Source organism: Giraffa tippelskirchi, chromosome 9 (genome assembly GCF_054371585.1).
Source record: "Giraffa tippelskirchi isolate mGirTip1 chromosome 9, T2T-mGirTip1v1.2.pri, whole genome shotgun sequence".
Lineage (NCBI taxonomy): Eukaryota > Metazoa > Chordata > Mammalia > Artiodactyla > Giraffidae > Giraffa > Giraffa tippelskirchi.
The window spans coordinates 45,389,399-45,415,560 of record NC_137283.1 but is presented as its reverse complement, the minus strand read 5'-3'; the positions used below and the strand labels follow the sequence as shown (position 1 = coordinate 45,415,560).

General features: G+C 51.9%; 1 protein-coding gene across 1 annotated transcript in view; it reads left to right on the top strand.

The window, feature by feature from the left end:
• The window catches only part of CACNA1D (calcium voltage-gated channel subunit alpha1 D), a 346,288-nt gene extending 320,770 nt beyond the window's left edge, over positions 1–25,518 (top strand). Inside the window, exons 43-51 of the mRNA XM_081524957.1 lie at positions 730–860; positions 13,759–13,875; positions 14,595–14,962; positions 15,716–15,742; positions 17,209–17,358; positions 18,612–18,781; positions 21,632–21,753; positions 22,583–22,903; positions 23,390–25,518. Coding sequence (XP_081381083.1) covers positions 730–860; positions 13,759–13,875; positions 14,595–14,962; positions 15,716–15,742; positions 17,209–17,358; positions 18,612–18,781; positions 21,632–21,753; positions 22,583–22,903; positions 23,390–23,683 — 1,700 coding nt within the window. The 3' untranslated portion in view covers positions 23,684–25,518. The remainder of the gene's footprint in view (positions 1–729; positions 861–13,758; positions 13,876–14,594; positions 14,963–15,715; positions 15,743–17,208; positions 17,359–18,611; positions 18,782–21,631; positions 21,754–22,582; positions 22,904–23,389) is intronic.
• Positions 25,519–26,162: the final 644 nt, after the last annotated feature.

The window sequence follows — 26,162 nt, the reverse complement described above, 5'->3', positions numbered from 1 at the left end:
GGTGGTTTCCTGGGAGACAGCAAGAGCCACTATTCTGCCTCATGCATCACCTTTAATCAGGCTCAGCAGAGTCCCAGCTCCCCGGCCACGCACAGTGGGGCTGTTTCTGAACAAAGAGATAAGGCAGCCAGCTCTGAGGTGAGCTGGAGCTGTCACTCGCAGTATCGAAAACAAGCAGTTCTGAATTACAAACCGAGACGTGGCATGTGGAGGCTATGGCAGAGAATTAAGGGGGCACTTGGAAATCTGGGTCTGCAGTCACTTAGCGGAGTCGGCCTCTCCTTCTGAGCTTGTCTGTCACCTTTCTGAGTTCTCTTTCTCTCCAGGCATTGGGGTTTGGATGGTTAATTGTCCTTGGTGTTTGCGGTAATTACACATGCAAATCCCTATGCACAGGGTGAAAATATGACCCATGAAGCCTTTTTTTGTTCTGTAATGTTTCTTTTGAGTCAATAACCGAGACGGCACTTCATGGTGTTACTAATACGCTGCTCTATGAAACTCATGACAAGTCCATTATTTTCTGCAATTTTGAATATCAGTTTATGTAACTGACTCTAATTTTGAGGCTTAACTGCTTTGCACAATCTTGCTTTTCGCTAGATTTAGTTTCCCGTGTCCTAAGCTGAGAGCTCAGTGCCCCCGCCCCCTCCCTGCCCAAAGCGAATGTTGAGGCTCTTGGTGCAAACGTGCTGATTCGGGAGAGCTCTGTCTGGTCTCTCCGTTTAGATGATGAGGTAACCGTGGGGAAGTTCTATGCCACTTTCCTGATACAGGACTACTTTAGGAAATTCAAGAAACGGAAAGAACAAGGACTGGTGGGAAAATACCCCGCGAAGAACAGCACAATTGCCCTACAGGTGAATTGTTGTTTTTGTCTTTTTCTCTCTTTCACTAACAATTTTACAAGCTTTATTGAAACGCTAGAGAGCTGACTATTCATGGTTGAGCAGTTACCACCAGGATTTTGTTTAAACTGAGATACTGCACACTCCCCTAAAGGTGGACTAGCCATTTCTGGGCCACCAGGTAAGTGCTTCCCCCTCTCCACACCCTCTGTGCCCCCACATCCATGCCCACCGCTGCCCGGCCCATGTGGTGGGACCCCCCAGGACAGCGGCCAAGGCACGTCCCTCGCGGGAGGGGAGCCAGAGCTGCCCCACGCCCTGTCTCTCCTGGGTTTCTCCAACAGCAGCATCCTCCAAGCAGGCACCCACCTTCCCCGGCCCTGGGCTTGGGCCCTGGCTGCCCACGAAACAGCTTTCCATCCAAACGCAAGTGCTTTGTTTTGTTTCTGTTTATTTCTTACCCCACTGCTTGTTGGTTTTTGGTCCATCTCAGTAACATCCATCACCTCCTTGTGTGTGTGTGTGTGTGTGTGTGTGTGTGTGTGTGTGTGTGTGTGTGTGTGTGTGTGTGTGTGTGTGTGTGTGTGTGTGTGTGTGTGTGTGTGTGTGTGTGTGTGTGTGTGCGCGCGCGCGCGCGCACAACCTTATGTGTGTGTACGCGTGTGTGTGTGCGTGCAGGGTGTCTGTGTCTATGTGTTGTCTCCTGGTGGCCGTGAGCCTGCTGTGCAAATGCTGTTCTCTTGTGACCCAGCCAGCCTCTGGTCCCTACACCTGCCCAGGCTCCTGGAGGGGGAACGTGGTTTCAGGAACCTCTGATTCTAACTAGAGTCCATGCATTCAAGGGTGTAGAACCCTAGGTAAGCCCAGAGCCCTGGTGGGAAGCAGGTATGTAGGGTAATGGTGTCCTGGTGGAGACCGGTGGAAAGAGGGGCTAGGAAGGGCAGTCTGTGGTCACAGTGATGGAGAAAGCAGGTGGAGAAGGAGTGAGGAAAAGATGCTGAGACTACAAAAAAGGGAACTGCAGAGGTTGGCAAGCTGTCAGAAACAACTGTGCAAATGAATCACACACCCTGTCATCTCTGCTATCCCGAGTAGGTTGATACAGAATCTTTTCCTTTTATGTCCCTCTTACCATTGTGTGTCTTAAATTGGGTCTTGTTTGTATGGGTAAGGTTCAATGTGAAATAGTCTTTTGCTTTTTTTCCGGGGGAAAATGCCCATTGTTTTGTGTTCTCAGTGACGGTAATTACCAAAGTGAAGGCTTGTCTGTGATCTTGCTGAGAATGAATGTGAATGATGATGAATGAAGGGAGGAGTGTGAGGTATGTGCAAACGGCGGGTTAAGAGATGACCTTGTGTGACAATGACCTGTGTGGATATGACCTGGGCTTTGCCCAGACAGCTATAGGACAGGGGGAAAGATGGAAGCTGAATCTGACCAAAGACAGATTCTGGTCATTCTTCCTCTGATCCAACATCTCCTGAAGGAAGCTTAGTGAATCTGAGGCTCAAATAGCTGATTGCTGTCCCAGATTGTGGAATTTCAATAACGTTTTCACCTCTGACCTGTCCAGTTTGCAAAAATGACAACCCTTCTCCTGAGCACAGCTCACAAGTAGCCTTAGAGGGGCCAGTCAACTGAAAAGACGCATTTGCAAACTTGAACAGGTCTGGTCCATGTGTTCTAGAGGGTGGTGTGGCAAAGTTGGGTGTAAAGGCAGGGAGTGATGGTCACATTTCTGCAAGCTCCTCCCTAAAGCAGCCCAGATTCCAGAGTGTCATGGTGTCCACCCTCTTACAGGAAACCACTTGCTGTTCTCAGATTCTAGGTGGTGGGTGTGGTGGGGCTTGATGACTTTTCTGGAGGGGGAGACATACTCTTTTGTGGATGGCTGTGTCATCATGTACAGTAAATAACCAAGGTAGCACTATGCTGAAAAGCTTTCCATTTTCCATGGAAGGCAGGTACAATGACCACTTGAACACAAGGTTATACATTTACTGAGTCCCCAAGGCTTCCTAGTTAGAAGGCTTCAGTGCTCGCTCTGGAGGTTGGATATAGTGTTTGGATGTTTTAAGACCTGAATGACAACACATGGCTATATAATTAATAATCACATAGTGGGGTGGGTTTCACTGAGTCTTTAAGTCAAAGGTTTAAATGATGCTGAAGCTACACGTATGCGTCATGGCTTAAAGACTATTGCGTTGTGTCACAGTCATGTTTTTCTCCTGGACATTTTTCATTTCGTTGTTTATAGAAAGTTTTATTTCCTTGGTGAAATTAAAATATTTCCAGTTAGGTACCAACATCAACACATTTCCACATGGTTCCACTGGGAGTTGAGGCTGTGACTATACTTGATGTTGTGTACCCAGCCTAGTAAATTAAGTTGTCTTCATAATCTTGACAGATACATCTGGAAAATGCATTTGATACTGCAGCAGGCATTGAAAACAAAAATTTTGCCTCCGTGAAGGATAGTTCTCATTACGTTTTTGGTCCTATGCTGTAGGAAGGGCTTTAAATGGTTCTGTCACTCTGCATTTAACTAGCACGACGGAGCACTTCCTTTCTGAATTGAGGAAATAATACGAGCAGATGTGATGTTAGGGAAACAGGGTCAGATGGCAGTGGGAGGAGAAATGGGTGAACTATGTCACTAGGACAAGATCATAGATCCTCAGAGAAGCTTCTCAAGGTGGGCATGGCCTATTAAGAAGTGGAATGAGGTGGTCCTCTCTTTGTCGGGGGTGCCAATAGACTAGCAGCTCAATTACTAATGAAAAGAGGAACATGAGCATCAGGTGAGCGCCGGAGACAGTACATAGGCCAGTGCTGCTTGTGCGGGCAGGGTGCAGTCCGTCTGAGCAGGCTCAGAGCCGGTCCACGTTCTCTGCCCCCTGCCCGCCCTGCCCCACAGTGGCATGGCTTTGGCGGGCACACAGATGCACTCTGGTTATCAACCCCGTGGGCTCCATCTGGTCTCCCTCTGTTCAGACCAACTGCAGGGCCCCTTCTCCACGAAGGGGGGGTGATTTGAGGAGCTCCTGGATCCACATGTGGGTAGGAGCTCGGCACCCGGTGTCCTCTGGCATCTGTGGTCTGAATGAGTGTGCAGTTTCCATCTGTCCATTCATCTTCATCAGTAAAGCCAGCCTTCTCTCCTGCCCCTCTCCAGAGGGGATCAGAGGGAAGCTGCGTCAGGCTTTTTCTTTTTCCTCCCTCATCCCCTACGTGCCATATTCACTTTAGTTTGACTCAGCCTTTGCTCTTCATCCATTGTTGCTGCATCCCAGTGACCTGCAAATTTCCACCTGAATCAAGTAACTAAATGAACACAAGTCCACAGCCATGAAAGCTCTGTACCCTCCCCAGCAAACAGTACTGCCCCATCAGACTTTGCAGATGAGGACCGCAAGATCCAGACTCGCAAGAAAACAGGTCCCAGAGTGGGGAAAGTTTTGTTCATTTCTTTTTCTTTCAATGTCCAAGGATTTCCTTTATGCCAAAGACACTCTGGTGTAGTCTGAGGGGGAGACTGTTCCCCGCTCAGTCCAAACGGGAGCCTGCCCATCTTCATGACAGGAAGACTTGAGAGGGCTAGATTTTCTTTTTTTTTTCTTTCCTGTTTGGAAGTTAGGTTTAAGGCTTGTAAAGAATTAGACAGTTAGGTTTGATCACATGAAAGCCTGAGCCCCAGCCTGCAGGTGGTGGTGTAGGTGGCCCAGCGGAAAGGTGGGTGGTGGATCGAAAAAAAGTGACTCCCTCACGTGGCCTCCTTGGAGGGACTCAGGCATAAACCCAGAGGGAAATCGGGATACTCTACAGACACTGAACCTGTCGAGTATCTCACACCTGTCATCTAGTCACACCTGTCATCTAGTCACGTTAGTCTCAAAATTAGTAAGATTTTTTGTCTTTTTTTTAAAAGCATGATTCCATCTAAAGCCATAAAAAGGCTATTTTTTTTTTCTTTTTTAATCTAAGAGAAGAACAGATGCTAACAGATAAGATTTCACTGGCTGATTCATTTGTTTCAGATGCTTGAACGGATGCTTTAGAATTTTCTGCCTGAGCTACAGCACCAAGCTCGTTAGTCGGAAGGCGTTTGTGGCTAAGGCCTTGAAAGGGAAAAGTCTCAAGTGGGCTTATGTCTACTGAAACAGCATTTCGGGAGAAATGCAGGAAAAAGCAAACCCAAGGCCCCAGAGAGACCCCTTCCAAGCAAACCACTCTTCTGGAAGGTGGAAGCAGGGCCGTGGCTCAACTGCGGGGCCGTGGCCTCCTGTCGTGGATGCTGCTCACGTGGCTCCTTCTCATGGAAGGGAACGAGCGAGGCTTAACAGTTTTCCCTTGCAAGCAGAGACTCAGAGAAAGGGAAAGAGTGAGAGAAAGCGAAGGAGGGGGGCGGCTGCCCCAAGAGAAATGAAATGAACACAACTTCCTGATGCTGGCCAGTAAAAAAATAAAATAAAAAAATAAGATTAATAAAAACAATTAAGCAGACCTGCCTAAGGTGGGCAGCTGACTCCATTCCAAAGTCCTGCATCCCTAGTTTGCCCGAACTACCAAAGACTGGCAGGCCCCTCGGCACTGGGCTGACAGAGTTCTTTTTATATATGCCAGTCCGTCCTGACTACCCCACTCAGCTCTCTGCAGTGACATGTGCACAATGCAGGGAGACGGGGGCAGGACAGGAAGCGCAGACACCCTCATTTACACTGACACATACACCTGCATGCCCAGACCAACCCAGGTGACACCTCAGGTTCCATCTTAATGCTTCCCCGGAAACCATCCCACACCCAAACCTCATCCGACATTGTCCGTCTCTAATTCAAAGCCAGTCCGGGGATGCCTCTTTGGAAGCGGTGTGGTCCAGTTTCAAGGACACTGGGAGTCAGGGGACCTGGGTTCTAGTCCCAGTGCCAGCGTTCACTTGCTGCGTGACCTTGGGCAAGACACTTAACCTCTCTGTGCCTCAGTTTCCCCATCTGTAAAATGGGGGTAATAATGTCGACCTACCTCACAGGGCTGTTGTGAGGAATAGCTAAGTGATTGTAAAGCACTTTGAACGTATAATTGCTTATTATTAAGACTACAACAATAATAATATCATATGCCTGTTTACTACCAGAACTTTAAGAAACTCTTGTTTTTCTTTGATCTTTTTTTCAGTTCTGTACTGTAGTGATCCATCGAGAAAGAGAATTCTCCCCCTTTTTGAGATATCTAGGAAATGTGTAAAGATGTAAACAGAAGTAACTCAGGTTGTTGTTTTCTCACATCTTACAAAGGGTATATTTTTGCCCAAGAAGTTGCTTTGAGAGGGGGCCCCATCTGAAATTCTCAGCCAACTCCAAGCAGTGGTTGAGGGGTCACTGCACCGGACACTGAGCCCAGGACTCGCAGGGGAGTCAGTTTGAGTTTTGGAGTCAGCATTCAAAAGTACCCTTAGTGTGAAACCTTGAGGTTCCTGAAGAGTCTAGAGAAGGGTTACAAGCCACGGTCTGTGCAGATTGGAGGCTGCGTGTGCATGTGTGTGCGTGTGTGCAGGGTGTGGAGCCCCGGCGTGTGGGGAAGCCCGGCTCCTGGAGCCACATCCCCACGAGGAAGAGCGGTGCTAGCAGAGGTCCCCCGGGCCCGTCCTGTGCGTGACTCCGCCCCTCCTGGCCGTGAGGTCTGCTCCAGTGCTGTCTTCTGGGCTCTGACCTTTGTCCTGCTGGGGAAGCAGCCCTGGCCCCCGATTCTGCTCCGACACGCACAGACTATCAGATGTCTAGGAGCTCGAGGTGGGTTTTCCTCACAGCAGAGTCCATGGGACAGGAGAAAAGGGCTGCGTTTCGGACATAGCACTGTGAGTGGTGACGTGGGCATGGGGGTGACCCCTGTGACGATGCTGAGGTACATCTGGATGCTGACATCGGTGGCCCTCAGCACCTTGAGTCTCCTCTCCTCCTGCTGGCACCCCAGGCCCACACCAAACCCCTCTGTGAGTCAAGTCACCGAAGGGCTAATGCTTGCCTTAGTGGGGACCTCTGGGGCTTGCAGAGGTTTGAAGGCCCACCTCCACTCTGTCTGGGTAGTGCCCGGGATGTACTGGTTATTAAGTATTTAGTGTATCATAACTGAAGAAGAAGCTGGTCAGCCCTATGGGCACCTGAAAAGTGTATCTACCATCACAAATGATCCCTCTGTCCCCCACCTACTCTGATGTCAAGTTTATTAAGCACTGAAGGGGTGTCCGTGCTCACCCCCACCCCCCAGTTGTGTCACCCCATGTCAGAGGCCTCAAGTGACCATCTGTCTTCTAAATCTGAGTCTAGACACCAACGCCTCCACAGAAGAGCCCTAAGCAATTCACGAGGCTGGTGTCTCCACATGCATATCTCCACGGTCCTTCCACATAACTGAAAACTGGAACACGGTAACTCTCTAGGTGGGACTTAGGGAAATGCGAGAATCTTGCCCCACGTGGGCCCGGGGGTGGCTGGTAGCCGAGGCCAGTTGGTTAAGAACAGTCAGGAATTGCAGGGGCCACCTCCCGCCTCAGCTCAAAATGAGGCTTCCCTGAAGCCTGGGCGACAGTCAAGCTGCAGACAGCTCGCTCCTTTTCCCTAAAACCTTAGCTTTTGCTAAGGTTTAGATGTGGAAAAGTTGTAAGAGACGAGTCAAGCTGAGTATGTGAGACTGACAAACTCTCTCAGCAAACTCGGTGCCCGACACCAGAATCCATGGTGCTAAACTCTTAACTAAGCTCCTGGATGGAAAACACGACGCAGGCCAGAGTCCATCGTAGGACAGCAGGTGTAGGATTAGACCTTGGGCTCTTCTTAAATAACTTACTCTGTGATGTGACCTAATTAAAAATTCAGTGGATCCGCAGGGTTATTGAGCACTCAGTTATCTACTCGTAAAGGTAGGATATCTTTCCTTTCTGAGAAGAGTGATTCTGACTTTCACAAGTCTTTGAGATGACAGAATTACTGAAAATAAGTCAAGGAAAATTACATTACATAATCGTAAAAGGTATGATGTTTTTTTTTTAAACCAGGGCATGTTATTGAATAACACCCAGCTCGTAGCCCTCATTAGCCCAAACAAGTCACGATTCAGTCATCCATGGGTGGGAGCTTCCTAACACGCATGACTGCTTGGACGGGTAGGTTCCTGCGATAATTCATTGTCCGTGGCACACCATAGCCCTCAGAGAGGGGGCTGTTTGCGGTAATGGGGGCACAGGTCATTGTAAGGCACAGTGAAGGCCACCCATGCCAAAGGTTCACTCAGAGAAACCATGAGGGGCTGTTTCTTCCAAAAGTATAGAGAAAGGCCCAGAGGATTCACAGGAGTTCTGGATGCGGAGGAGCCCAGCGCCCAAGGAAGAGATGGTGTTGCCTGTCTATGGGTGGGTTAGCTGCAAGTTCTCAAACTTTTTGGTCTCAGGAAACTTTTATGCTCTTAAGTACTGAGGACCCTTATCTATCAGTATTTACTACGTTAGGAATTTAAACAGATTTTTAAAACCCAGAATATGCAAGCACAAAGATGCTGGAGAGACGAGATCCCCAGGGATCAAGCAGCCTTTTGGAACACCCCAATGTGTTTCTGGGACAGGATGAGGGCATACAAGCATCCTTGTCTTATCATGCAGATCACAGTGACCTCCTGCAGGGGTCCCAGGGGCCCCAGGGTCCTTGGGCCGCACTTTGAGAACTGCTACTCTAGGGGACTGAGCCCATATCCCCCCTAAAGGAAAAGGGTGCTGGAGCCTTTTTATAATCTTGCCCTACCCTGAACCATTCCCTGCCTTCCAGGCCGATGTCCAGTCCCAGCCGCGTTCAGACTAAGAGTCACACCCCACAGGCCACGTCTCACTGCCTGTGCTGATCTGGAAGAAGGGTGGCCTGAATTCGTGTGTGAGAGCGAAGTGATTGTAAGGATCTCAGCTCCTGAGGGTGGCATGGCGGAGATGAGAATGTGTGCTGAGGATAGTTTTCATGGTACCGAGTGATCATCTGGCATAGCTGTGATGCAAGAGCGCAGCTGGGTTAGTGGGAAGAAGGGTCACATCTTGATTGGGCGGCAGCCGCAGTCCTGTGTGGTCACAGTCGTGAGTGGGCGCGTGATCACGGCTTGATCCCAGCGTTCTTCTTCGTAGACCCAATACAGTGGGGTTGGCATGGTGTCGCTGAAGGCTTGAGCATCAGGACTGCTAGCTGAGCCTTGACCAGTGTGGGCAGGTCACTTAACCATGTGGGAATAATCCTGGCCCCCCTCCTACACCCTTCCTCCCAGGAAGTGGTGGGATAAAGTGTGTGATAGCAGTTGGCAATGAATAGGAGTCGTGAGTGGTGACTTCTGCTGAGCCTCCATTTTAAGTAAAACTCTCTGTTTTCAGGAAACTGGCAAGCATTTCCCCATTTTTGGTGTTAAAACTACAACCAAGAAGCAAGGCGGAACTAAAACAGAGAGCTCTGTCAGATCATTTGCAGGGAAATGTGATAGGTCACTTTAGGTAATTTATTTAAAGTTTCCTTTATGTTTTGAAGTGAAGGTAACAGACTTGCTGTATTCAGCGAAGTGTTCCTCCTAGGGGATAACTTACGTGGTAACCTTATGGCTGAGTTTGCAGTGAGAGTTGGAATCACTGTGCGTGACTCACAGGGCTGCCGGGCTCATGATGCTAGCCCCTGATGTTTGTGTATAACTCGAGGACTGTTCATAATGTTGATAATGGACGCAAAGGCCACACTCAGAGGCGGAGAGCAATGACAAAAGAAGGCGTGTGCCTGTGTGTGATGAGTGTGCATGTGGAGATGCGGGGGAGGCAGAGGACGGCTTGTGGATGAGCAGGTGTGTTCTGAGAGAATTGAATCGCCAGTTCTTTTCTGCTGAGGGAGCTAGTCTAAAATGATCCCTTCTGATTGGGGAGGGGCAGAAGCGGGCTAAAGGGTTAACCAGAACTCGCCTTGAAGATGACTGAGCAGGGCCAGCCCTGGCTGAGCGGGACCTGCCTGTGATAGAGACCAGGCTCTGCTCTGCCCGGCAAGGGCTCTTTGGCTGGAGCCTGGAAGCCTGGCTCTCACACCAGAGGATGAATGGGCTGGCTCAGTCCCGCCTGGAGACCCACATCTCTTATCTGCACTGTTACAGTGTAGGTTCGGGGTAGGGGGGGTTGAGCGTTTCTCTGTGCTGAGAGCTGGCAGACCACCAGTGTGTGTGACGACGCTAGCTTAGGGAGACGAGCGGTGAGAGCTTTTCTAACGCACCAGGTAGGAAAAACTTACTCCTGAAAGTGGGTGAGAGAAAAGGAGGTATGTGAGCGTTCCTATTTGAGGTTAGAACACCATAATATAGTGCAATTGCTTCAGAAATATTTAGAGAGATTTTATAGTTTGGGGGTGTTTTTTTGGACTTATTCATTAGAGTAAATATCTATAAAATTCCAATTAAATGGTGTCTAAAATTGAAAGCAGCAGTCTACAGGCAAAATGCCAACATTTCTTTTTTTTTTTTTTAAATATAAGAACATCTAGCATTTAAAAATCAACCAGAAACTAGGCTTGATTCTGTTTAATATTTTATATGATTGGACATCTTAATAATGTTTCTATTTTATAGCAGCAATTCTGTGTTTATTCAAAACCATAATTCTGTGATGTTACTGGAATGACTTTCATATGGCTTTGTGTTGGTTTAAATGCTAATGGCCACATTTCAAATTAAAATAGTATTTTGCTGATAGAGGTAGACACAAACATGACATGAAAGAATAGTTAATTTTCCTGATTGTAAAATGTTTTATTTCAAGACAAAAATGTTCTTTTTTTAAGGGCTGTGAAAAAAAAAAAAGTTATCGAGGGTTTAAGATAGATTTCTGCACTTTAGGAATTGGAACTTGTGCCTATGGAATTTTTGGAGCAGCCTAAGCTACCTTTTAGCTTGATATGTGTGCTAGAAATTTTTTCATTATCGTGTTTTGTGATATGTAATAAATTCAGGGTGCTGTGCTTAAGCTTCGCTTCAAGTTTGGGAACATGTGTTTCCCTCATTCCAAGCCCTGACAGGTACCCGTGCCCTCTGTAGTACCTCCCCTCCCCCCCCACCCCCCACCTATCCTTCCTCAGACCCCCTGTGAAAGACTGAAGTCAATCCCTGACTCTTAGAACGTGTGTTTCTTCCTCCATGGAGCAAGCAAACTATAATCATGATTTCTGAGCCTCTGCTTTCCTGTCTGGGAAGAGTGCTGCGTTCTCTCCTCCTTTGATGTCTCTTTAATAAACATGTTGTCTTTATTTGTCTTTGGAAGTGGCCTCCTGGGCCACCTCTCAATTTTCTCCTTGATTTATGTTGGAAACAAATTCTCTGTCCTGTGTCTGTTCACTGCTCTCTCCTAATCCTGTGTATCATTGAAGACATGCTGGAGACAGTTTTTATTTTTATTATGCAATTATGTCACATGTGTATTTCAGTGAAATGTCAACCCGTCAACAGAGGATGATGTTAAAAATTATCCAAATAAATAGTTTTCTATTTCTTCTAATCAGACCTAGTCCAATCAGTTGAATGACAGTTAGTAGGATTCTCTGTTGTTATTTAAACAGTGTTCCCAGCCCTCGGTGCCTTGGGATGTGGATTACGGTACATAATTTACCTGATGTGTACTCCGTGCCTTGTCACCTGTGCGTGTTTTGTGCAATGGCCGTGGGTATCTCAAACCTGGCATCTTATCTGGGAGCCTCAGAGGGTGTAACAGCTCTTTCTTCCTACTGATCCAGAATCAGATGGTGAAACCCTGGTTTAACGTATCCTCTCTTGATAATCATGCCCCAGAGAGCACTGCTTGGCTGACTTGCAGGTTGTTCAGTACTGCTGGGCTCACCCTTGCTGCCCAGGCCTGCGGCTCTGCTGTGAAAGAGCTTTCACCCACTTGGCATTAGAGCTGCCTTCTCGATGTTCCCCTGAGAATGGTATGGGTGTGCCTCTAAGAGAAATGATTTCCCAGGCTCAGGTATGCTGGAAGCGTGGGTCCTGGGAGAGTGTATACGTGTGCGTGCGTGTGTGTGCCTGTATGTGTACATGTGAGTGTGTGTGTCTTGTGCCTGTGATCAGAGGGGCAGTCTTACTGACCACACCACAGAGTGTTCTGGGTTTGGACCTGCGACCCCTTTGTCATTCTCCTGTGTGACCACAGCATTCCTAGCTGGGAACCTTAAAGCTTTGACTCCAGGCTGCAATTTCACCCCCACAGTTCATAAAATGGAAAAGTCTGCTGCTCCTATGTTGAAAGAATGGTTTGAACCAGACCCAGCCTGGTTGGTGAGCCATCTTTGAAAAGATCCTCTCCTAGGCCGAGGGCTGTTATGAACAAGGCCATTTTCACGGGAGCCTCTTGGCCGGTTCTGTACGCTTTTCTGTTCTAAATGAACATCCCCCCCACTGGTGTCTGCAGGAGACCCATCTGAGCATTCCCACACGAGGAGCTCAGCCCTGCCGCATCTGGCAAGACTGCGGCCACCATCCTCTCTGACCCCCACCCCACCCACTCCGCTACCAGGCGTGTCTCAGTTGTGGTCTTGACGCTTTGTCTATGTCCTACACCCACCTGCTGCCAGGGCGTGTGGAAGAAGGGCAGGCCAGGGCTCCCCTTCTCTGTAGACTGCCCTCACATTGGAGAGCATTAGCTGCAGATGGAGACCCGCACAGCCAGACGCCAGATGTCCTCCATACCTTTAGTGGCCACTGAGGTGCAGACAGACTGCCAGCACCTTAAGAGGTGCTGCCCAGATACAGGACATGTGACCTTAGACCCGGGGTGGGGAGGAAATGCCTCTCTGAGATGCCAGAGTTTTTGTGGCGAAGGATGGAGTAACTGTACTATCCCTATTAAGCTTGCCAGTTTTCTCCAAGTCTTTGGTGAAAACATAATTTTCTCAGAGCCAAGAGCTACCCCTTGCCCACAGATAATCTGTAAGCATCTTGAATGTTCCCTAACGCAGTTAGGTACAATGGAAGGCCTTTTCCCAGGCCCTGTCCCAAGGGAACCTGGGGCCCAGGGTGAGGCAGGCTGGCAGCGAGGGCCCTGGGGAAATGCAGAATGTCTATGAGGGGCCTGAAGGGCTCACCTGGTTGGCCTTAGACCACCTCCAGAGGCTGGAGCCCCTTTCAGTGTCTTGTGGTCTTCAAGAGGATGACCCAACCATCGGCCAGTTCTTAGCCTGAGCACAGGCTGCAGGCCAGGGTGCCCACAGGACCACGGAAGCTGGCCCTGCACAGCGGCCCAGGTCCACGCGTGTCTGTCCACTGTGTCGCGGTCCTGAGTGTGCTGGTGGCTGCGGTGTGTCGTGTCACTCCCTTCCTCCCATGGCTTCGAAGCAGAACCACTGGCCTGGACAGCTGCTTGGTCTGCTTGCCCTCTGGCCCCTGCACCCGACTCCCTCATCTGCGACACAGCCAGCGAGCCCTTGCCACCTGCCCTGGAGAACAGCCAGGCTGTGCCCCTCGCCCTGCCTGAGGTCTGGGAGGTGGCGCTCTGCCGCCCTGCTTCCGTGGACTCTCATTTAGACCTGGGCCTGGGTTCTTGGCCATGGCAGACCCTAGTACTGGTAACCAGGCCCTGCTCCGTGCGAGTGGAGGTGTTTGGAAAGAAGGTCACTGGCCTCAAGCACCCCAGCTCGGGCCGTCTTGAACTCCCGACCACACCCTACATCCCTGAGCCCACAGGGACACCATCAGGTGCATTCAGACCAGCGGTCAGTCCCCTGGACTGTCCTCTGGAGAAACCTTCCTTTCCCATGACTGACTCAGGCAGGAGTGCAGCCAGGACCCAGGCTGCCCCCCACCCTCTCCCTGGCCCCGGCCACCCGTGTTGTCTAACTGGTTTTGCTGTTCTCATTGATCTAGGCGGGATTAAGGACACTGCACGACATTGGGCCAGAAATCCGGCGTGCTATATCATGCGATTTGCAAGATGATGAGCCAGAGGAGACAAAACGAGAAGAAGAAGAAGATGTGTTCAAAGTAATTATTCCACGCCTAGCTACACACTGGCCACTTGGAAATAGCAGGGCAGGAGTCCAGTTGGGGCAGTTAACGATCTGCAAGAGAGCCTGGAGGACACACAGCAGCCCCCAGGCCTAGAGGGGCTTATGGACCCTGCCTTCCCCTCCAAGCAGACCCTCCCCGTTCCCCAGCACCCCTTCCCGGGCCAGGCCTGCTCCTCCTCTGAGCTTGCTCCTCTGCCGCACACTGGCCACATCGGAGGAGCTTGGCCACAACCACTGGCTGGTGAGACGAGCATCCCGGGTCCTTCTAGCAGCTGCCGGCCCTCCCTACCTGCTCTCTCCCCACCGGGCTGGCTCTTTGGTCTGCCAGCCTGCCCTCTGCTTGCTAGCCCCTGGCCCAGAGACATGCCTGCGGCCCAGCCTCAGCCGCTGGGGCCACCGACAGCCCTGCTGGGCGAAAGTCCACTTACCTCGGAGCAACTGGAAGAGCCCCCTCGAGTGACAGCCACGTGCTTGCTCCCCAGCTCAGGAATCGGTAACCTTCCTCATTTCAGGGGGACCAGCAGCCACACACACAGGCACCCTGATCACTGAGACACTCAGATTGTTTTCCAGGGATCCTACGGAGCTTGCCTAGAATTTGTTTTTCATGTAAAAAAAAAAAATGACCTGACATAGCTAGCCTGCATCAAATATTTGTTAAATTACCTGGTGTTGTCTCCCATTATTTTGCAGAGAAATGGTGCCCTGCTTGGAAACCATGTCAATCATGTTAATAGTGATAGGAGAGATTCCCTTCAGCAGACCAATACCACCCACCGTCCCCTGCATGTCCAAAGGCCTTCAATTCCACCTGCAAGTGATACTGAGAAACCGCTGTTTCCTCCAGCAGGAAATTCGGTGTGTCATAACCATCATAACCATAATTCCATAGGAAAGCAAGTTCCCAGCTCAACAAATGCCAATCTCAATAATGCCAATATGTGCAAAGCTGCCCCTGGAAAGCGGCCCAGCATTGGGAATCTTGAGCTTGTGTCTGAAAATGGGCATCATTCCTTCCACAAGCATGGCCGTGAGCCTCCCAGAAGGTGCAGTATTAAAAGGTAATGTTTCAAACGGGTTTGTACTTGGTAACGTAGTGTCGGCCCCAGGCGGGTCTTTCTCACTCCATCTCCAGCAGAGGCGGGGGATTCCCTGTGGGCATTTCCATGAGCACCTGTGAGTGCCCTCAGGTCCCAGCTTCTTCAGGCACTGGCCACGTGATGGTCCCAAAGGATAGAGGGCCACAGGCCAGCCTGCAGCCTGCGCCTTAACACAGCATCTGCAGACTCGACCTTCCCCAGCTGTCCCACAGACTCAGGGACAGGGATTGGCAAACTTGCTCTGTAATGGGCCGGAGAGTAAACATTTTAGAGTTGAAGCACACGCAGTCTCTGCTGTGACTACTCACCTATGCTGTCTTAGCAAAAAGGCTGCCATGGATAGTACGGAGACACGTGTGCAACTGCGTTCTGATAAAGCTTTCCTTGTGGACAGTAAAATGCCAACTTCATATACTCACATGAAATGAACTACTTTTCTTCCTTTGATTTTGTTTCAGTCCTTTCAGTTCAGTTCAGTCGCTCGGTCATGTCCAACTCTTTGCAACCCCATGGACTGCAGCACACCAGTCCTTTAAAAAAGTCTAGCTTGTGGGTCATACAGAAACAGATGACGGCCTGTATTCGGCCTGGGAACCACAGTTTGCCAAGTCCAGCTCTGGGGAGTAACTTGATATATCCTTTGTGTAAAGTTTGTTGGAAATATTTTAACTTTTATTTTCTCCCTCCCTCCCACGTTATGCCTTTCCTGGATAGAACCCGCTATTATGAAACTTACATTAGGTATGTGCTTGTTGCCTGTGTTTATGTGTTAAATGCTGTGTGTTCCCGGTGGGACCAGATGGCCTCTCCAGTGCTGGGAGGTGACTGAGCCCTGGGAGCCAGCTCGCCTAGTGTAGTGGTCTGGCCCCAGGCCGTGGATGCAGAGCTTTCAGATCCATATCTGCAGAGACAGGGTTACCACCCAGGGGCCCACAGGCCCATGCTGCATGCCCACAGCTGCAGCCCCACAGGCCTCGGCGCGGTGCTGGGGGAGCAGACCTGTGGAGCTGGGCAGTCATTCTGCTCTGTGGGGTTGAGCCTTTTGTGGGGGCTTTGTGAAAGCGTGACCACTCACCTCCTGAAGAGCAGGGCCTTCTCCTTTATCTCCCTACGTGCAGAGGACCCCGCTCCCTGTGTGTTGAGCCCAGTGGACTTGTGGGTGGGATGGTCATTGTGTTGGAGGTGGGGACGATCCACCTCTGGTTTACTGATCATCAGGGGGGAAGTCACTGGGGCTGGAAGAGGGTGGGAGGGAGTGAAGAGCTTGGAGGACCCATGGCGTTCTGTTTGGGGAGCGGTGACAGCGCGGCACCCAGCTGCCTGTTCTGAGGGCTGAGGCCAGAACCTCTGGGTTTCAGGGCGTCATCGCATGACAGTCGTGGGGCAGGGCCGTCTTTGGAAAACGCAGCAGGTGTTGTCCAGGGGAATCTCTCTCCCTGGGACACTGTGCGTAAAGTTCCTGTCAGCCCTCCTGGGTCAGGGGCTCCAGGCTCTGAAGTCACCCTGGGCCTGCTGCCCGTGCCTGCCAGGAACCCAAGCAGGTGGCCTGGGAGCCCATCGCTCCAGGTCTCCAGGGCTGTTCTCTTGTTCCTTTCCCGAACTACATCTGCTCTGTGGGTTCTCAGGCAGGCCTCTGCAGGGAGCTGTTTGGTGCAAGCATCGTCAAGGCTCCGAGAGAGAAACCCCTTCCTGGTATATATGTGTATCACACCACACACATCCACACAGCCCCCCTGCACACACCCTATACACACACACTCTACCCACACTCCCCCCACCCCCACCCACCACACACACACCCCCACACACACACCCACACTATACACACTCCCCCCACCCCCCACACACACATACAGCCCCCCCACACACCCTATACACACACACTCTACCCACACTCCCCCCACCCCCACCCACCACACACACACACCCCCACACACACACCCACACACCCACACTATACACACTCCCCCACCCCCCACACACACCCTATACACACACACTCTACCTACAGTCCTGCCCACCCCACCCACCACACACATACACACACACACACATACCTCCCCACCACCACTGCCAGAGGCAGCAGCAGAGTCCAGCCCCCCCGAGGCAGGAGCACTCCCCGGGCAGGGATGCTCTGGCCGCCGTGACACGGCCGGAAGAGCTGCCACCGCCCACCTGCCCGCTCAGCCCTTCTCTCCCCACTGCAGGTCTGACTCGGGAGATGAGCAGTTCCCGACGATTTGCCGGGAGGACCCGGAGATACACAGCTACTTCAGGGACCCCCGCCTCCCGGGGGAGCAGGAATATTTCAGCAGCGAGGAGTGCTATGAGGACGACAGCTCGCCCACCGGGAGCAGGTGAGGGCTACATCGCCCCGGGGACTGTCCTGGCAGCGGGGGCACGCTCCCCAGGCCATGGGAGATGTTGGGGCAGGAGAAGGAGGGCCAGAGAGTGGTGGAGCAGAGGCCGTTCCTTCAGGCCTGTAGACCTGTTTCCACCAGGAGCCCATGGGGCTTTAGTGAACGTGCCAGAAATGAGAGCCTTGCTGAAGGCTGAGAGCTCTGGGCTGGGCTTCACGAACAGCTCCTGCTTCTTGCTCCTATCAAGGGGGTCTCTCCTGGAGGTGATGGGATGAGGTCAGAGGGGCATCACTCAGCAGATGAGCCGCCTGGGCTTCTGTCCTGAAGAAGGCGTGGGTGGGGTCAAGTGGGCATTTGCTTTAGGACACGTGTGGATAGCAGGTGGCACAGGGGCACAAAGGCCATCCACCTCTTCTCCGTGGACTGCAGCTCACCGTGAATGGGGCCCATGAAAGTGGACGTGGTTGTGCAGCGAGGTCCCTTCTGACCTCTGAGATGGTGTTAAATGCCAGCCTCATGCTCCAGACTGGCCACAGCCAGACCCTCCCTACCCCCACTCTCCATCCTGTCCTCCCATGGGCCTCAGGATGCCTGACCTCAGGAACCACTCGTTCTGAGCCAGCCACATTCTTAGTTTCCTTCTTCAGGGCCGTGGCTCGCAGCATGACCATGCCTTGGATGTTCTTCCCCACCTCCGCTGGCCTGACCCCACCCCCTGCAAGAGCCTCCTCCTCCCTCCCCCGACTGGAACTGAAAGGGCCCCCACCCTTAGAGCTCACGGCCCACCCCGAGCCCTGTCTTGCAGCGCTGACCTTCTCCAGCCTGCATTAGAATTCTGTGTGCACGGGGTATTGGCCCTGCTCCCTGAGAGTGGGGACTGGGCTTCATGCATTTTCTTGTCCCAGGTGCCCCCTCCCACCACCATCTAGCCATGGGCAGCCTCTCGGGAGAGGGTTCTCCGGGAGAAAGGGAGGATAGCCCAGCCTGCAAGGCACCCGCAGTCCACATCTGAGCCGGGACTGAGGCCGCCCAGGGAGGGACAGCACCGGTGCCTTGCTTCTCACAGGCCTGCCCTCCTGAGCCTTCCTGTAGCAGCCCTTGTCCTCTGCCTGGAATCTTCGGTGGAGCCGAGGGCTGCGTTCTCAGCTAGTCCAGGTGTCCAAGGAGGTGGGAGCGAACTGTGGACGTGGTCTTGTTAGCTGGGCTCTCACGCGACCCCTGGTCTCTCTCCTGGCCTTCTTGGCCACCAGGCAAAGCTACGGCTGTGGCTACTATAACCGATACCTGGGCAGTAGCTTGGACTTCGAGCGGCCTCGAGGCTACCATCACCCCCAAAGCTTCTCAGAGGACGACGACTCACCGGTTGGCTACGATTCCCAGAGGTCTCCGAGGCGACGTCTACTACCTCCCACCCCTACATGTGAGGCCAGATTTTTTGTTTGGGATCCAGGCTCACAGAGGGTAGTGTGTCTGCCCCAGCCCGGGGGGTGGGCCGGACATGGTCCTGCCACGTCAGGGGCCTTCAGTCCTCCACACTAGCCCCCTGGGTGGAGAGGCTGTTGGTTTTCTTTTCTTCCTCATCCACGTGCCACATGGTAGGGCTGGAAGCGCTCTGGTGCTGAGAACAGAGAAGGCAGCATGGGCCCCCATGGTTGCACAGTTTGTAGCATTTGATGAGGGGCTTTCTGGGCGCATGGTCGTTGCCTTTGAGCTTGGGGTCTGCCCTGGTGGGTAGGCAAGTCCTGCACCATGGTGGCGACAGGCTCACTCCCCAGATGGGGTCACGGGCTCTCTGAGGGTGGAGGATGGGACTGCCTACTGAGTGGACTTGAGCCCAAGCCTCTTACCAAGGCCCAGGCCTCTGAGGAGCACCTGAGGGTTTGTGGTGCCCATGCCTCCTCCTGTCTCACCTCACTGCCCTTTTCTCCCCCACCTTTGCCTTGGTCTGCCAGTGCCTCTGCTGGGGCCTTGTTGGTGACCCCTAGGGTAGGCACTCCCATCCCGGGGCCAGGGAATCCCATCCTGCAGAGAAGGGGCAGGGGCCGGCTTGTTTTTGGGTACATGTGGCATCACCGGTATTGCCAAGAGAGCTGGGTTACCCCCAGTGAGGACCATGGGCTGGGGAAAGAGACGAAGCAGCGGCTCCTGCCAGCTCCTGGCTGGGCAGCTTGATTTTGGATGCGTGGACATTTTGATGATGGTTAAAGAATATCCACTTCTGGCTTTGCTGAGGAATGAGGTGTATTTGGGGGTAGGACTCTAATCAGTCACCAAAAATAACGAGACACATCAGCTCTGAGTCTGCCATCTACGTGCATAGTAATGAGTACAGTTGGGTGGCGCCCAGGCCTCTCTCCAGCTGTCACGTCCCATGGGCGAGTGCAGTCAGACCCATATCCATGGTTAATATTTAATTTCACAGCCCCAAACACAAGCTGCTGAACAGAGCAGTGCTGGGCTCCATTAGTCCTGGATGACGCCTGGATGTGCAGGCGGGGCTGGGCCCCGGGCCCCGTGAGTTCCACTGCCCTCCTGTGACCACCTTTTCTCCCTTGGGTGGTCATGATCATCTCCACCATTCACAGGGGCTGCCTCCGTGAAGCAAGGACCCTGAGTGGGCAAGTGGCTGCCCTCTTTATTTATAAGCATGAATAGGTGAAATGCATTGTATTTGCTCTCCTGCCCATGTATTCAGACCTCGGGCAGGGAGACCAATGAACTCCTATGTGCTCAGCTCCAGAGGGGTTGCTCCCTGCATTAGAGCTGGTTGTGCAGAGCAAATAAGATGACAGGCATAGATGGATCCATTTTCAAAACTGAAGGGTGCTCTCTGAATGATGGTGGTGGTAGTTTTCCTTTCTTTGCTTGAGCCCCTAGTCCCACCACCTGACCCAGGAGGGAGCTAGAGGTGGTGCTAACCTGGGAAGCCTGTCCTTCTCTTAGAACACTTGAGTTTGGCCCTGGGCAGCATGTGGGAGGAAGGCCGTCTGGAGCAGATGGTAGGTGTCTGTGTTCCCCAGAAGCAGCTAGACCAGGAGGCCCAGCAGGCCTGTGAGACAGGCTGGTTGTCTGTGGGGTCTCCCACCCCATTGAGCAGTGGCTGGCATGGGCTCGCTCTGGTCTCCATGCACTTTTGGAGCCGGACCTCCACCAAGAGGGCTCTGCAGCTTCATATGCCTCCCAGGATGCCCGCAGGGGCTCCCCAGGCTGGTCCCCGCAGTTTTCCAGTGCAAGAGTCAGGGGTGTGTGGAGTTGTGCTGGGGCAGGATAAATGCCCCCTGAGCTTAGAAAGCAGAGTTGAAGAAAGGAAAGTTGAGGTGACGCAGTTCTGCCTTGCAGGCCACCAGTAAGGAGAGGTGTCCTGGGGAGCCCTCTGGCCTGTGCACGGGGGCTCAGAATTTAGACTGATTTCCTGGGCCTGGCACCCTGGAGAGCCTCAAGCCTGGATCACCTTGTCATCGCTCAGCCTGTCTAGAAGCCTCTGTTTGGAGTGGCTGTTAACAGGACATGCATAGGTGCTCAGTCATCTCTGACTGTGCAACCCAATGGACTGTAGCCCACCAGGCTCCTCTGTCCATGGGATTTCCCAGGCAAGAATACTGAAGTGGGTCCACATTTCCTTCTCCAGGGCATCTTCCTGACCCAGGGATCGAACCCGTGTCTCCTGTGTCTCCTGCATTGGCAGGCAGATTCTTTACCACTGCGCCACCTGGGAAGCCTGTTTATTGTCTATTAAGGACAACTGGCCACATTCTTTACGGTTCAAGGTGTCCTTTCCTGTGGGTTCTGTCTTCCCGGTGAGGGAAGCTGGCCCCACAAGGGGATCTGCCTGTTATCTGGTTGAGCCGTTAGGGCAGGTAGCAGACAGAAGGGTGAACACAGCCTGGGAGCACCGACAGGACACTCCAGCCCCAGAGACGCTCAGGAAGAGGAGGACAGGCAGTCGGCAGGCATCTGTGGGTTCTCCAGTGAGGTCATGTACTTGACCTGAGATGCTGTGTCCCTGCCCGGGGCCTCGAGTCAGAGCGTGGCCCTCTGGCTCCTCCTGAGAGAACAGATGTGTCGGGGCCGAGACATTAACTTGCTGTTTTTGGAAACACCCCTCAGTCGGGCTGCTTTCTCTTCCTGAAGTTCTGAGACAGCCCCCACCCCCGCCACCATGCCTAGTGCTTTTCTCTGGATGCCTTGCTTGCTTCCTCCTGGGCCGCCCTGCTGGACGTCCAGGTGGTGACAGCGGTTTTCACAGTCACCCGTGTGCTTCACTTCTCAGCCCACCGCAGGTCCTCCTTCAACTTCGAGTGCCTGCGCCGGCAGAGCAGCCAGGAGGAGGGCCCTCCGTCCCCTGCCTTCCCACCCCGCACGGCCCTGCCTCTGCACCTGATGCAGCAACAGGTGAGCCGCCCCCCCAGCCCACCGCCCCGGGCAGCTCCGGGGAAGGGACCCCCAGTGTCCTGAGCACATAAACCTAGCTGCTGCTTCAGAGTTTCTGTTCAGGTCTTTCTGCCAACCTTGTCCCTTTTTGCCTCCCATTTTTTACGTTAATTGCTGTGTCCTGCTCTGCCATGGATGGAGGACAAACCTTGGGAAGGCCCCAGGCATCACATGCCACACACCAAGTAGGCATGGGGGTCCCCGCGGGCTTGCGTGTGCCTCCCTTGGATGGTCCCACCTTCTGACTTGGCCACAGGCCTGTGCCTTTCACAGGCCTGGCCTCACTGCCCGCTGTGCCCCTTGCAGAGAAGGATGCAAGGCAGGCCTGCCGTGGCACTGCTGTAGGTGGAAGAAGCAGGCTTGTACCCGGGGGTGCTTCCAAGCAGAGTGCCGGCCGCAGACGAGTTGCCTGAGAGAGAACCAACTCATTTCTCTGTGAGCGCTGGGTGCCGTCAGCTTGCCCTAAATGCACTTCCCTGTTCAAACCCAGAGTCATCCAGGTGGCGTGTTTGTATTTCACGACTCGTGTGTCTTCTTCCTACTTCTAAGCAATTTCACAAATAACTAATTCCCACCTGGGGATCAGGAGATATATTACGGATTTGGGGCAAAAGAAAACACAATCTGCTAGACAGCCAAGTTTTTACAGCCAGTTCACTGAATTACTCAAGAGTGCTATATCCTTTTGAAGCCCCTATAAACCAGCGCCTTGAGCCTGGCCTGTTCTGAGGGCACCCGAGGCCAGGACCCCAGAGGACCTCTGATCACCCTGCTTCCTGTGTCTCCTCAGATCATGGCAGTCGCCGGCCTAGATTCCAGTAGAGCCCAGAAGTACTCGCCAAGCCACTCCACCCGGTCGTGGGCCACCCCCCCGGCCACGCCGTCGCATCGGGACTGGACGCCTTGCTATACCCCGCTGATCCAGGTTGAGCGGCCGGAGGCCCCAGACCAGGTCAACGGCAGCCTCCCGTCCCTGCACCGCAGCTCGTGGTACACGGACGAGCCCAGCGTCTCCTATCGGACGTTCACACCAGCCAGCCTGACCGTCCCCAGCAGCTTCCACAGCAAGAACAGCGACAAGCAGAGGAGCGCAGACAGCCTGGTGGAGGCGGTGAGTGTGGCCGCGAAGTCTGCACGGGAGGGAAGGTGGCGCCGGGGAGGTGGTCCTCAGGGCGGGCCTGCTTCTGAACCTGGACAACTGCCCACCTCTTAGCAAGGATGGTACTTAAAGCACAAGTATAAAAACACCATGCCAGTCCATGGGGTCGCAAGAGTCAGACATGACTTAGCTACGAAACCATAGAAACACCAGCCCAGCAGGGTTTCATCAGCTGGCTGCACCTAGGATTGTGTATGTTAGTCCCACAAATATGACTTGTTTATTCTGAAACATTTGTCCCCTGTGGGTTTCACACTTGTTGGGCCATGTGCAGTGTTTGAGCTCCTTTAGATTCCCGTTTACCTTCACGCTTAGTTACCCTGAATGGGGTCTTGCCGATGTGACTGGCTGGGTCCCAAAAGCACATCATGCAGTCAGTGCATGAGGTGGTCTTTCTGTCATTCTGCATCTATGCCACTGATCCTCTTCTCTATACAGGTTCTGATATCCGAAGGCTTAGGACGGTATGCGAGGGACCCAAAGTTCGTGTCGGCGACAAAACATGAAATCGCCGACGCCTGTGACTTAACCATCGACGAGATGGAGAGTGCAGCCAGCAACCTGCTGAACGGGAATGTGCATCCCCGGGCCAACGGAGACGTGGGCCCCGTTTCACACCGGCAAGACTACGAGCTCCAGGACTTCGGGCCTGGCTACAGCGACGAGGAGCCGGACCCCGGGAGGGACGAGGAGGACCTGGCAGACGAAATGATTTGCATCACCACCCTGTAGCCCCCCAAGGGAGCCGCTGACAGGCTCTGGCCTCAAGGTGGGGCCCTGGAGGGCCAGGGGAAAAGTGCCTCGTAGTTAGGAAAATTTCGGCACTAGCGTGGAGTCCCTATTTGCAGTTAGAATTTTGTAACAAGTGATGTCATGCCTCAAGGAAGCCATAAACCTGGCAGGGGACGGCCGTGCCCCAGCTGTGTGGGCGAGGGCAGGTCCAGCCCTCCCGGAGAGGACCAGCGAGGAGGGTCAGACGAGCACTGCTGGCTTGTCTGGAGCGCTCACCTGCCGCCTGCAGGCACAGGGTGGGAAAGGTTTAAAGGTGATGACGATCACCATACCTGTGTCATTACCTCAGCCATCGGTCTAGCATATCAGACGTTCACTGGGCCCAGCATATCCATTTTTAAACCCTTTCCCCCCAAAAAAACCACACTGCTTCCTGATTCCTGTTCAGCTGTTCTGAAATACAGTGTGTACGTCAGGACCAGCCTACCAGCCGTCATCCTGGGAGGGGAAGCAGGACCCTGTAAGCAGGGTTTTCTGTGATGTGATGCCAGTTTACAGGCAGGAGAGCATCGCTCCGACAGTCGGATTTCTGACTGTCAGGCTAAGGGCAACTGTAAACTGGAATAATACTGCACTCGCAACCAGGTAAACTTAGATACGCTAGTTTGTTTAAAAATTATAGATTTACTGTACATGACTTGTAATATACTATAATTTGTATTTGTAAAGAGATGGTCTATATTTTGTAATTATTGTACCGTATTTGAAATGCAGCAATATCCATGGGTCCTAATAACTGTAGTTCCCCACTGAAATCTAGAAACTATTAGTATTTTTACTTGGGCTATACAGAAGTATAATAGACGAAACAGAGCCAATTCTCATTTATTCAGTGAAAAATCTTTTGGGGGTACAATCTTTAGTTCAGAAGAACTTGACACTACAGAGATTTTTCTAAAATATTTTGAGTCACTATAAATCTATCTTTACACAAGAGATTCCAGAGGACTATTTGCAGTCTTTTCTTTGGGCAGGGGTTCTGTGATTTGATATTGTAACTTTCGATCCACCAGGGTTGCAACTGTCTTTTGTTTTCCTTTAATAACCCCTCCGATGAGTTCACCGCAGAGGAGGTCGAGCTGGTTACTCGGACCCTGTGGCATTCATTCACAGTCATGGTTTTCTCAGCTGCCCCACAGGATATTCTGGCATTTCTGGTGCAGAGATAATGGCAGTGGTGAATGAAGTCTCTCTGCTGTTGTCCCCCCGGGACTGGTAAGGCTGTGCGTCTCGGGAAATAAAGAGTGCTGGGGGCTGGGGGACCGAGGAGGCAAAGGAGGATCTTACAGGACTAGATGTCGGGGTCTGTACAAATCATATTGCTGCCTTTTTACAAAACATTGCTGTACTGTGTGTTCTCTTTGAGGGCTTTTATATGCAACTGAATGAGGGCTGAAGTTTTCACTAGAATGCACTCTCACTCCAATTGTACTTCTTGATGAAAACCCACTTTGGGATCATCAGACCCAACAAGGCTTCCTTCTCTGTTCACAGAATTATGCCGAGTTTGTCGAGTTACCCTGGCAGGGATTCCCTGCGGTCAAAAAGACTAGTAGCGGTTTTTGGTTCAAAATTTTTAAAGAATACATGACCTGTTAATGTTAGGGTTTTGGTTTTTTTTTTTTGTAAATACACTTTGTTATGAAGACCTTACAAACCTCTTCTTAAAGACATTCTTACTCCAGATCCAGGCAAAAACACTTCAAGGTTTGTAAATGACTATTTCCTGACATGAATTCTTTTTTATTAAAATGCAAAATGATCTTCAGAATAAAGCTGTGTAATAATTTTATTGTATTTGGGCGCTCTCCTTGCACAGAGCTGGTGCTTGCCAGTGACAGCCTCCGGAGGAGCAGGTACTCTGTGAGGGCACTGCTGTAATGATGTAGATTTTCTTTTATTCTCATGGCTCCTTTGGTGCCAGTGGTAACTTAATTCCAGCTGCAGACAGCACCGTTCTCCTAAAGGGCTAACCCACGGTCACCGTCGTCTTGGACTCCATCTCTCCACTGAGTGTTCGTCCTACTTGTGTGGCTTCCCATTGTTAGTCCAAAACTGTCCTACCAGGATTGAGTTTCCTGGCATAGTCAGTGATCTTTGCTAGTCAGCACTTAATGTGGCATTTTTACAGACCGCACCACTTCTAATATCTGTCTGCATTACACCTGGTTCAACTGCTCATGTGACATTAAATTTTTCTTTGTTAAGAAAAATTTGAAGTTGTAGAACATGGTTTCTTTTTTTTCAGGAAACTTTAAATGTCTCTCCTTTTTAGTTTCCCTTCCATCCCCTAAAAAAGTAGTCATCTTGGGGTTGTCCCCAGGAATAGTACCCATAGTCTCTTTCATCACGTGTTTGCCATAATGTCACAAAACAGAAATAGCGAGCAAGAAGTTCGTTAACTGTGGTCTCTGTGATT